The 13,691-nt window shown below is 35.3% G+C and overlaps 1 protein-coding gene across 1 annotated transcript in view; it reads right to left on the reverse strand.

Annotated features, from left to right (window-relative positions):
* Positions 1-13,691, reverse strand: part of LOC129927356 (somatostatin-like receptor F_48D10.1) — a 52,304-nt gene that overhangs the window by 13,764 nt on the left and 24,849 nt on the right. Inside the window, exon 2 of the mRNA XM_056035955.1 lies at positions 8,130-8,329. Coding sequence (XP_055891930.1) covers positions 8,130-8,329 — 200 coding nt within the window. The remainder of the gene's footprint in view (positions 1-8,129; positions 8,330-13,691) is intronic.

Here is a 13,691-nt window from a genome sequence, read left to right on the forward strand (position 1 = left end):
ATTTTCAGTAATCAATTCTAGTAAATTACTTTTTTTTTAAAGCCCTGAAAAACCTTTTGTCGATATTTTTAAAATTTGTTTAAAGATGAAAATACGGAACAATTTGATATTACTAACCAAATTATAGTGACGCATTGTCAAATAATATAAGTGTAATATTAGTAAATTATGCGATTTCAAACAATCATTAGGCATAATTCATGTTTTATAAAACAATATCCGGAACATTTTTACACTTAATGAAATGTAAGACAGTATAGAGATTTTGATTTAGCATTAATATGCTATTTACATAAAAAACGGAACAACATATTATTGATATTGTGTTTTTGCAACGTTAAAGCATGGAAATTGAATGTAATATAAGTTAGTAGAGCAAACAAACATTTGTTGGCTTTGATTAGTTTTGCACAAAAAAAATCCGGAACAATCAATTTTAGATACTTAAAACTATTGAGATGTTACGTGAGGAATATTAAAGGGTAAATCAGACTTTCAATAGCTTTTAGAGTTTTAGTTTTTTTTAATCTAATGGTAGCGGACAGACCGACCAACAGACAAAACGCACAAAAATAATCTTCTTTTATTCGGATGGGGGCACTAAACAGAAAATAAATAAAATCTGATTTTTAAAAAAAGTTTAAGGAATCGGTTTAGCCCCTGATCATGTTGCGACGTTACGCTACTGCACAAAAATCGCTGTATAAAAAATCCATTTAAAAAAAGTGTGCGTGATATTTACATACAAAGTGCATTATTAGCCTTTATAAACAAACAGAAATGTTTTCTTTTAATTTTAGCAGCTATTTGACCAGGAAAAACATCTTTAACTATTATTTACATTTGTTGTAAACATTTCCTGTACATTTTTAAAATATATTTGACTTAGTGATACTGAAAATTTACAAAAAGTGTCAATCTTTGTTAGCATATTGTAACATTGCCTCCCTTACATTTACGTAATTGTTTTAGAATTGGTGTATTTTTATGAAAAAATCGCTTGCATAATTAATATTATAAATTAAACGGTTTGCTTTTAGAAAACCAAAAGTAGCCGTTGCACCTAAACTTTTCAAGCCGCATTTAATGATGAAATAATATTTTTCATATCTCTTCTAGTTTCGGATATCTGAGTGTGACAGACGGACAGACGGACAGACGGACAGACGGACTGACGGACATTTTGCACAAACCTAATAGCGGCTTTTTCCCCTTACGGGGGCCGCTAACAAGAAGGGGAGGGGGAGAACATGTTTTCACAGCTCGCTACGGATGGCTGCGGGCTGGACTGTCAAAACCTGCCCGCTCCCATCCCCTTCGTCTTGCGGGATGTTTGGACTAGGAAGTAAACTATCGTCAACTCTGAAGGAATCTCCGAAACATGTAAAACATTTTACAAACACTAAATAGCAGGGCCGGACTTAAGCATTGTGGGGCCCTTTTTGAAACGGATTTAGCGGAGCCAAGTTTGGGTAGGGAATAAGTGAAATTAAAGAGTTTGTATTAGTAAATAAATTCGATAATGCATTTTATTCATTTTTTACTACGTACAGAATTACATTACGAGCCTTGTGTGTAGCAAAGTTATACAGTATATCATAATAATTTTGTTTCCTACATAGATCCCGCTCAATGGCAAGAATTACCATATATTTCAATCTATCTTTGAGAATTGTTGACCTCAAGTAATTCTTCATTAGTTTGAGGCGCGAGAAGCTTCTTTCACCTGATTACACAATTACGGCTAATGCATAATGCCTTTTTTATTAATAGCGCGCAGGATTGGCATTTTCTATATTGAATGAGCAGTCCGATCACAGATAGACTACAGCCTACCTGTGCAAATTTATGGCTCTAGGACTGCTCTGTAACAACTTGATAAAATACAGTCCCAAGCACTAAGATTTGTCTGTGGAATCTTGTCCAGTAAATGCGGCTGAAATAATGGCTAATGTAGGTCCACTAAACCTTAGGAGGCAAAGATCAGAACTGACCTGCTTTGAGAGGTATAAAAGGCTGTATGAATACCTCCCAGCTAGAAAACTATTGGATGGTTGGAGATGCAGAAGACGTATTCAGATGCAGTCTTTTATGCATCATGCCACTAGACTATCTGAAAAAGCAGGCCTCTCCACCAACCGACAAAACATTCAACGTTTTCATCCCCTTCCCCCTTGGTGTCGCCCAACGACCCCAGACATACGTTTGAAACTTGTAGACCCTAATGCCATTAAGCAAAGTCGTTCATCTAGAGACCTTCAAATTCTAGCATTGGAGACCATTAATACCTTCAAATCCAGTGCTATTTTTGCATACACTGATGGGTTGGCATCGATAGATTCTGGAAGAGCAGGCTATGGAGCCTACATCGACTTTCTTGGCTCTCACTCAGTCAAAATCTTTGGACTATGTGGTAGTGTTTGCAGTTTTGATGCGGAGACCATGGCAGTCTGTGAAACCTTAAAAGTCATTGACTCTCATCTCGGCGAGGGACATTTGAGGGAAACACAGATTGTTGTGGTCATTGACTCAAAATCTATACTACAGGCTTTGCAAAGCCCCGGACCATGGCCTCCTAATATCGACACTGTCATCATGGCTTCACACAACATAAAACAACGCTATGGCACCCCTGTAATAATGCAGTGGGTCCCGAGTCACAAAGGTGTGACTGGCAACACTGTTGCAGACTCCTTGGCCCACCAGGGAGGGCACATTCCACCCACTGAACAGGCTGTAAGTTTCCATCATGCTCTGGCTGTAGTTCAAAAAAACAAATGGAAAAGTGGTTTGAGTGCTGGGACTATTCCCAAAAAGCCCGTGGAGTCTGGGAGCGCATGAGGCGCCCTGACCGCACTTCCCCGTGGTGAAGGCTGTCCAGGCCTGAGCAAGCTATTATAGCACAGTGCAGGACAGGCTCATATTTCTCACGGCTATGGTCAAATTTCGATTCACGGTGCCCCCGCTGCGGGGAGGAAGAGGAAACCGTGCCTCATATTCTGTTTGACTGCCCAGACTTGCTGATCTCCGTCTCGACAGGTCTGGGAAACCAAAAATTCTCGACCTGTATGGCGACATTTATGCACTACGTAAGACAGCAGGGTTTCTGTCCAGGGCTTTTGCAAGAGAGGATTTGAACCCCTCAAGCCCTCACTCAAATGGTGTTTGATGATGATGATGATATTGAATGACAACCCAAAATGACAATTTTTTTCTATATATTTCCGTATATTTTAAGGACTTTTTCGTATATTTTGCAATTTCGGGAGATTTCCACGAGCTCCGGGAAATCTGTTTTAAGTTATAAAATGGTTTAATTTAATAATTTATACACCTTGAAATAGCGCGGGACCGATGAAAGTGTGGATTCCTTGGTCGCGTAGGTTGCAGTGGCCTAAGACCGGCCCTGCAAATTAGCGGCGTATGCTACGCCGCCGGTAGACTAGTTATTATTATTTTAATTACGGTTTGGATGTTGTATTTAAAAAAAGATTTGTATTTACATTTTGCATATTAATTTAGGAAACCAAAAAGTTCTCTTTTAGAATGTAACATGTGGTCTATGCAATTATGTTACCTTAGTTTATCTTATTCAATACTTTACTTCTTATAACTACTTTACAAAACAACGCCTTGTTTCAGTTTTTAAAGTTTTTTACGACATGTTGCGTTTGAGATTTCCATGTCCAGTCAAGGTAGAATACATATCTGTGGTAAACTCTTACTAAGTATGACATTACGTTAGCATTACAATTTGATTATCTACAATATCTAGGTTGTGTGTGTGTGTGTGTTTCTAGTGTAAGAGCTCTGTGTTTCATAAAAGGAAATATTGACGTAAAGTAAAAAAAATACTTCAGTTTCAATTTCAAGTTCTGCTCACTGAGTTCGTCTAGCTTCTTGCAGTGATATATATTCCCCATTATATTTTTTGTAAAGAATTAAGGTGTAGCCTAATGTTTGAAACTAATAATAGATAAATATAGAATCTTCTATTTTCATCAGCAATTCGCTGGCACAGTAATTAAAGTATGACCTTAAGGAGAATGTATCGCTCAAGTTTGAATTCAAATCGTACAACTTTTTTTAAAAATAAAAATTTATTTAAAAAGCGATTATGATCATGGTGATATTTAGCCAGATATTTAGCCAGATATTTGGCCAGATATTTAGCCAGATATTTGGCCAGATATTTAGCCAGATATTTAGCCAGATATTTGGCCAGATATTTAGCCAGATATTTGGCCAGATATTTAGCCAGATATTTAGCCAGATATTAGCCAGATATTTAGCCAGATATTTAGCCAGATATTTGGCCAGATATTTAGCCAGATATTTAGCCAGATATTTAGCCAGATATTTAGCCAGATATTTAGTCAGATATTTGGCCAGATATTTAGCCAGATATTTAGCCAGACATTTAGCCAGATATTTGGCCAGATATTTAACCAGATATTTAGACAGATATATAGCCAGATATTTAGCCAGATATTTAACCTACCCAGATACCTCGTTCTATCTCCCCGCCCCCCCCCCTTTCCCTTTTCCCAAGTGGCCTAGACAATTGATAGGATTATAGATTGTTGAGAAATACTAAAACTATGCAATTGCGCTAAACAAAAGCAATTGGTAAAAAAAAATAGTTCTAATAGCAGTTTCGCAAAGTTTTATTATTGTTAGCCTAGATCTATTGCAGATTTTACATGGTTGTTCCAAACCAATTGATACAATATCATTGAAGACCAGTTGTTATTATGCTGTGATGTCTAGAGTGGTTTGCAAGAAGAGGCGCCAGTAAGAAAGACGATATTCCTGTTTGTGGTTTCATCAGACTGCAGCTGCTAGTTAAAATGATCTCATTTATAAACCTTATATTTACACACTGCATCTGTCTGACTGTCTGTCTGGGTAGATTCTTTTACACTTTTTGTTTCTCCCACTTCCCATTCTTGGATCAAGTTGAAATTTTGAACAATTATTCATTGTCGATGACAACACACGAATCAATAAAAAAAAAATTAAACAATTAGTTAATTAATTAGTGAAAAAAGGAGAAAAAAACGAGTATTATTGAGAGATATTACAGCAATGGAACGGTGCGCCTTCTTTACTCAACATAAGCCATTTATATCTAGCTTGTGTATTTTGTATTTGTCTGAGTGATAAACATCATTAAAGTAATGCGCCGTCATGTTTTATGAGTATTGTCCTACAATGTACTTGGAAGTTTTCCCGAGACTAATGACTCTGATTAAAATCTAAATTCATTTCTTGAAATTGTACAAACCTTGTTCATCTGATTTTTTTTTCATTGCATGCGTATATTTTTTAAAAAGTCTAGTTGAACAACTAGAAAGAGTATATTTGAAAGCACTTTAAAAATGTAGATGATCTCATTGATCTGCCCTTCGATATTAAACTGCCTTGGAATTTTTGTGTCCAACTCAGAACGAAAAGATCAATGATTGGACTGAATGATCAGATCAATGATTGGACTGAATGATCAGATCAATGATTGGACTGAATGATCAGATCAAGTAGAAGAACCAGAGAGGCCGAATGAAACAATGTCCTACATTGTCATACAGATTTTATCTGGACTTCTTCACGACACGGACATTGTATTGTTTGTACATTTGTTTCTTCAAACGAAAAATGAGTACGCACAAAGACACACATCGGGTAGGACAATATGGAGTCAGTATCAATTTAAAATACGCTTGTATTTGTGTCACGTAGTTAATGATTCTCTGATATTATTATTTTAATCAAGAAAAGTATAGAAAAAAATATTTAAAAAAAAAAGCAATTGTAAGGGAAAGAACTACACAATCACTGCCATAGCTCTCAGTACAACAAGACGTATCCCCCTTTTCCCAAATAAAACACGTATGATTAACTAATTGATTAGCTGATTGGTAAATTTTTAAAAAATTAATTTGTGTTGTCATCGACAATAAATAATTGTACAAAGTTTCAACTTGATCCTAAAATGAGAAGCTTGAGAGAGAACGTGTTGTACCAGAGAGACAGTCAGAGGGAGGTGATAGAAGCTTTGTTTAACTAGCAAGATGATAAGAATCAGAACGCAAACTCTAAGGCGGTCAGTAGTTCAACAACTAAATTACCCGAGGATCTGAAGAAAATTATTTCATACTATTGATAAGCGTGAACTGTTGTTTTTAATTAGAACTGAAGTTTTACACCAAATGGTTCACTTTTAGATGTCAATGCACATTTCTTTGAACACGATAAAGGTGATGGTAAAATCAGATTTTTAAAAGCGCATTTAGGTATTCAGATAACACGACAGACAGACAAACAACACAAAAACAGTATAGGCATTTTTCACTAATGGGCCTTTAAAAATTTATTGAAAATATAAAAACATGATTCTCTATATATTTTCCCAAATATTTGCTATTTAAAAAAAATATTGTTATTATTTTGCAGAATTGTAAAAATGGTATTTCTTAAAACTATTTGTTTCGTAATTCTCCTGGTTTGGAATTTGTTTTTTCCACAATTTAACTCAATCTAAAAGAGACACGTAGCGCACGTTGTCGTCAGCAACTGACATTATTGATGACACAGGCCTCCGTTTGGTCGTGTCCCATAGAACTGGTGAAGTAATAACATTAGAAGAATATCCTGGCATTGTATTTCCTAGTAGCGCTAATAATGTTAGACAAAATTAAGAAACAAAGAAGGTATTTTTTCTTGAAACATGAAATTTCGAAAAGTTGATGACAAGAGAGATTTTTTTTCAAACTGCCAACTACAAATCCAAAACACCCGATAATAGAAGATTTTGTGTTCATATCAGTAAAAATGACTTGTCTTGTACATTAAATACGTTCAGTCAGACATTCAAACAAAAGATAATTACGCCCTGCGCGTATTCTTATGCTAATCTTGTAGTGCGTGTTTAATTTAAGTCTTAAATTCTGCTAAGTCATTGGTTTTCCTGTCTTATTTCAAGCAGTCTGTTCCATGCTCTAATGACACTTGAGAAGATAGAGCATTTACACCAATTTTTCCAAGCATATGGAATATGAAATGTGCCATTATTTTTGTGTCCTTCTGAATATTGTATCCACGTGAATGATACCATCATTATCAATTTTATCGACCACTTTAACCTTTTGATCTACATGACAGAGAATGAAGGTCTGTGTTTTCATTTCAAGGCCATTCCGTTAGTCTGAATGTTATACTTCATGTCCATAAATACATCATTGATATGGCCAGACAGTTACGTAATTCTGATGATGTTATTGTCAAATAATGTGTATGAAAACACTCCAGGCGTAATCCACGTTGATGTTTCGCCCCCCCCCCAAAACAAATACATATCAATGACCTTGTAGGTGACTGAGCGTCCGTGTGGTCGTGAAGCTCTAGATGTGTCTGAATTTATTAACAAATATTTAGTCATGTAATACAATTACATCATTCCGTGTTTCTCGACATTTCACAGTGGCTGGCTAGCGAACATTTGGTCAAGTCAATTAATTAGCACGTCTACCGTACGTTCTATGGAAAGTGATATAGTGGTCAAGGTTTAATGGAAAGTGATATAGTGGTCAAGGTTTAATGGAAAGTGATATAGTGGTCAAGGTTTAATGGAAAGTGATATAGTGGTCAAGGTTTAATGGAAAGTGATATAGTGGTCAAGGTTTAATGGAAAGTGATATAGTGGTCAAGGTTTAATGGAAAGTGATATAGTGGTCAAGGTTTAATGGAAAGTGATATAGTGGTCAAGGTTTAATGGAGAACATGTAGACTGGGACTCTTAGGCAGATATAATGAAATCATTTTATATTAGGTGTGATTGCTTTTTATCTAGTCTTAATGCCAACCTGATAATAATCCATCAGTAGAGTAAGATATGCTAGTGTCACTGGATTAATCCCCTGTATTATAACAGTACCATAGGCTAACAAAATATACACTTAAAATATCTGTATTGTAAAACTAGCATACAGCTAAAGTACCTGTATTGTAACACTAGCACACAGCTTAAGTACCTGTATTGTAATACTAGCACATAGCTAAAGTACCTGTATTGTAACACTAGCACACAGCTAAAGTACCTGTATAGTAACACTACCAAACAGCGAAAGTACCTGTATTGTAAGACGACCAGAATGACAGCTATGTTGCCAACCAATCCCAGAATGAAGATGGCAATGTAAAGTATCGTGCATATGGCCAGCAGATGTGTTGGGGGCTGGAACATATCCCGCATGGTGTGGTCATTGCTGACGTGACCGTCACTTCCGTTGACGATATGTTTGTATAAAGACTCCAGCATTGACCTGTTGAGCTTTGACCAAAACAAAACAAGACATTAAATGACAAAGTAAAACAATTTCTATTGACTAGGATAACAATTTAACCCATTGTATCTTGAAGAAACTCTTGAAAATACGATGTCAATTAATCGATATGAAATGGTTGTCATTAATAGATGGGGATTGAGAATAATAGATGGGGCTGTGAAAAAACTATTTTTTAACAGAAGGGGTGGTCATTTGTAAGGTAGTCTTTAATAAAAATAGATTTTCAATACAAGGGCTGTCGGTAATAGGTAGGTTGTCAATAATACGTTTGTCCTTATTAGGGTTATCAATAAACGTTAGTCATTGAAAGGATTGTCAATAATACGTTTCTCATTAACAGGGTTTGTCAATAATATGGTTGTCAGTCATTTGTTTGTCATTAATAGAGTTGACATATAGAAATGAGTGTCATTGACTGATAGGGTTGCTAATAAACTGAGTTTTACATATAAGATTGCCAAAATTTGGGGTAAATATGTCTCTGTTGCCGAAGATCTTATGGAATGTTTTTGGCTAACTTGGGCTGAATTAGTCACTCCAGTGGAAGTATTGACTAGTCGCATTCAAGGAAATACATAAGTCTAGATGAAATATGAGAATGTGTCTTAGTTCATTAGATATTAGACACGTTACATTATATTGGATATATAGACAGTTGTTTTTCTATGGGATATATAGACAGTTGTTGTCTTTTTTCTACGGGATATGTAGACAGTTGTTGTCTTTTTTCTACGGGATATGTAGACAGTTGTTGTCTTTTTTCTACGGGATATGTAAACAGTTGCTGTTTTTTTTCTACGGGATATGTAGACAGGTTTCAATCTATGGCATTGATTCCCAAAATGCCCCCGCGGGCAACACCCTGCACGCGACGTGATTCCAGCCGGCCCGCCGAAACGTCGGCGCAAAGTGTAGAAAACTGCTAAAACAAAATACATATCTCTCCGTACGTTAGAGTATCTGGATTGGTACCAATAATACACCAACAAATTTGTTTTATAAAGAAAATGGAACTCTTTTAGAGAACATTGTTCTAAACAGCTTTATAAAACCGTACGCATACAAAAATAATGTGGCTTCCCTGATTTGAGACGCGATTGAGAACATTTACCAAAGAGAGACAAGAAAATTAGTCGATGGTAAATAGAGACAAGAAGTTGTTTTCCTATGACGTATTCATTTCAAAAGTGCGTACAAGATATTGTCAGGGTTCTATTCTTGCTTGTCTTTGGCTTGGATAGTTATGGGTTACACAATTACTAATTCCAATTAATTAATACTTGCTTGGCTCATTACTCAAATACGAACAATTATCACTAAACAAACTCGAACTCCAAATATATATGGATAACACAAATAATACTTTAGTAATATCCGATTCAATAAATATTTAATACACAAACCACCAGTCCAGGAAGCAACCGTCCAACCTTCCTGGACCAGGGACCAGATCTCACTAACACACTGTCTCGCACATTCAAAGAAGATTAAATCATTCAGTTCATAACAGGTGCAAGATTATTCACATTCATAATCTGGGAGTACATAACAAGGGGATATAACTATCATACCAAAATATCTAAGTAACATATTCACTCTCGCCATACCTCCCCCTGAAAGATATGATGGAAGAAATGTGACCTGCAAAGATGTATGCTGTTAAAACTGTCACACTTTCTCATGACAAATACAAGCAAGTCGAGAGAAAGATATTGGTAAATACCTCCATTTAAAACTAACAACAAAAAAGATTTCGAAAATGTTTCTATTGGCGTTGACGAGTCTATCAAAAACTCTGATGCAGCTCAAAATCTTGTTTTTATTGACGGTACAAACAGATGATAGTAGTTATGGTAAACATGCATGGGACCAGCACTGGCTAAGTTCTGTCTCGAAGAAGTTTCAACCATGACACAGGATCTCTCTCTTCCTTGGGAAAAAATAGTAGAATACTGATGGTGCCAGACGTATGGTTGACATCAAGATTTATTAGAAGAGTTGTCGAGTCCAATGGAACCGAGACTGTTCATTGCTCCCCAACAAAATGTATAGAGCAATTAGTGTTCAGTCCAAACCATATGATGATGATCGTGTTCAGACAGAGCTGCAACTGGAACTGACTGACAGAGCTGCAACTGGAACTGATTGAGATACAAAGCCAGATTGAGAACTTCCAAGTGATGCAGACAATTCATTCCTTCTTCATGTAGCTTACAGAAACTTGTCTAAATCTCCGAACACAAGCGTTGACCAGCACTTAATTATGAGGACAAACCTTTTCAATGATGAATCTTGTGTAGTCAATGTCACCTAATGGTCTCATGGACAAACATCTAGAATTTTGCTTCAACTTTAAAATATTGTCTATTTTCTATTTTTTAAACTTTTTTTTTGATGTGGCTCGCGACATGAATGTCGGAAATTAAAATGTTACTCCGGCCGAATAAGTTTGAGCTGATGTATGAGATATGTAGACTGGACACGATGATTCCAGTTTTATTGGTCATAAAAGTAAAGTATTTATAAACAATGATTGGATTCGTGACAATCATTTATCACTAATTAGATTTCATTGTTGACTTTTTATTTCTCGTATTCTGGCTATCGTTCTCCGTCCCCCAGAGATTTCTTGCCACTGAGCCAACATTTCTCATCTCATTATTGAGTTCAACATTTCTCATCTCATTATTGAGTTCAACATTTCTCATCTCATTATTGAGTTCAACATTTCTCATCTCATTATTGAGTTCAACATTTCTCATCTCATTATTGAGTTCAACATTTCTCATCTCATTATTGAGTTCAACATTTCTCATCTCATTATTGAGTTCAACATTTCTCATCTCATTATTGAGTTCAACATTTCTCATCTCATTATTGAGTTCAACATTTCTCATCTCATTATTGAGTTCAACATTTCTCATCTCATTATTGAGTTCGACATTTCTCATCTCATTATTGAGTTCGACATTTCTCATCTCATTATTGAGTTCGACATTTCTCATCTCATTATTGAGTTCGACATTTCTCATCTCATTATTGAGCTCAACATTTCTCATCTCATTATTGAGCTCAACATTTCTCATCTCATTATTGAGCTCAACATTTCTCATCTCATTATTGAGTTCAACATTTCTCATCTCATTATTGAGTTCAACATTTCTCATCTCATTATTGAGTTCAACATTTCTCATCTCATTATTGAGTTCAACATTTCTCATCTCATTATTGAGCTCAACATTTCTCATCTCATTATTGAGCTCAACATTTCTCATCTCATTATTGAGCTCAACATTTCTCATCTCATTATTGAGTTCAACATTTCTCATCTCATTATTGAGTTCAACATTTCTCATCTCATTATTGAGTTCAACATTTCTCATCTCATTATTGAGTTCAACATTTCTCATCTCATTATTGAGTTCAACATTTCTCATCTCATTATTGAGTTCAACATTTCTCATCTCATTATTGAGTTCAACATTTCTCATCTCATTATTGAGTTCAACATTTCTCATCTCATTATTGAGTTCAACATTTCTCATCTCATTATTGAGTTCGAGTTCAACATGATGGTGCACTTGTTTATGTCAGCCTGTCTCATTAACTCAATTTTTTTCCGAACATTTAAATTTTTTTCCTGAACTCACATATAGATCATCTAAGTAAATGCCTTCATGAACTGAAAACCGGAAGTTGAATGTGATTTATGAAGGACAGGTTGTCCAGCCAATAATCTCTGTTTGACCCTATGTTTCTAGGGAAATACAAATTAAAGTTTCCATACACATAATTTCGACTACTTTAATTTTTTTATTACAAAGCTTCTATCAACTCTCTCTGTCAGTCTGTCTGTCTGGTAAAAGGTTTGTACACGTTATTTCTGCCTCACCCAATCTCGGAATATTCTGAAATTTTACACAATTATTTATTATTCCTGACAACACAAGAATTAAAAAAAAAAAAAATAACTATTGGTAATTAATTATTTTGTTTGGTATCTTGGACAAAGTATAGAAATCGTACTTGACAGATGTGGTGGTCTAAGTTGAATTATTTCCCTTGAGTACTCTTGAGTACTGAGTAAACATTTTTTATGCATTGAAAAATCGATCATGTAAACATTGACAAGATAGCCACCTCTTCCCTCCCCCTTTCCCAACAGACAAAAGATAAGATCATAGCTAATTGAGTAAATCTAAAAACTAAATAAAAACAATATGTTAAAAATATTTTTAATCGCACAGATTCATTATGTCTAGGTCAATCGCACATATAATTACATGACTGATTCAAACTAATTTATACAAATACACTTATTATAAGCTATGTTTTTTTTTTAATTTATGTTTTTTTTCTAACTAAATGTAGCAGTTGTAAAATAAAAGCGTCCTTTAAGTTTTTAGTTCATAGTACAATTTAACTCTTTGATTTTAACAAGATTAAAAAAAAATATATGTGCTTCTTTACAAGACAAAGAGCCACGATGTCTGGTTATTTCAAACTAATTCATATGCTAGATCTACAGTTAGCTATATAGATATATATATCTATCTATCTCATAGTTTGAAATAGTTTATGGACCACACATACATTATATACATTGATAACACTTTGTCCAGTTATTCTTAGACCAGATCTATACTATAAAGATCTAGCACTTTCTTTCAAGTAGTTCTTTGACCTGATACACATTATATAGCCTAGAATTAGCTTTTTGATTCAAGTACATAGACCTGATGTAGATTCAAGCTCGTAGACCTAATATATATTATATAGCCTAGGTGTAGCTTTTTGACATTGTTTTTAGGCTGATGTCAGTAGAAATGCATTAGCGGGTCTTGTTCAATAAAATAATTAAAATGTTTAACAAGAAGCCAGAACAATTTCACGTAACAGGGAGTTAGATGGTTTCCTTTGGATAAAGAAACATGGACAGGGAGAAACATGGACAGGGAGAAACATGGACAGGGAGAAACATGGACAGGGAGAAACATGGACAGGGAGAAACAGACAAAACGAAAAAAAAAGCAGACAGACAGAATGACGATAAGAAGCAAAGAGGGATGAATGAGTCGGATAGATGGTTATTGACTCTCTTAATGTTGTTTGATCTTAACACTATTGGTTACCATGTGAACAATTTCTTACTTCTTAAGTATCCAACTTAATGTTGTATCATAGTGTTTCTCAAACTTTTTACTAGTGTCCCTCACCCCTTTCCAAAAAATATGTTGTCGCCAAACTTAGCCAGCTAGAGGGCTGGGGGAGCACTGTCAGCTCTACGGCGGTACCTCTGTCGCAGATGTCTGCATGTCAAGCTTGAAAGTTCGTGGCATCTTCAAG

This window comes from Biomphalaria glabrata, chromosome 7 (genome assembly GCF_947242115.1).
Source record: "Biomphalaria glabrata chromosome 7, xgBioGlab47.1, whole genome shotgun sequence".
In the NCBI taxonomy this organism is placed as follows: domain Eukaryota; kingdom Metazoa; phylum Mollusca; class Gastropoda; family Planorbidae; genus Biomphalaria; species Biomphalaria glabrata.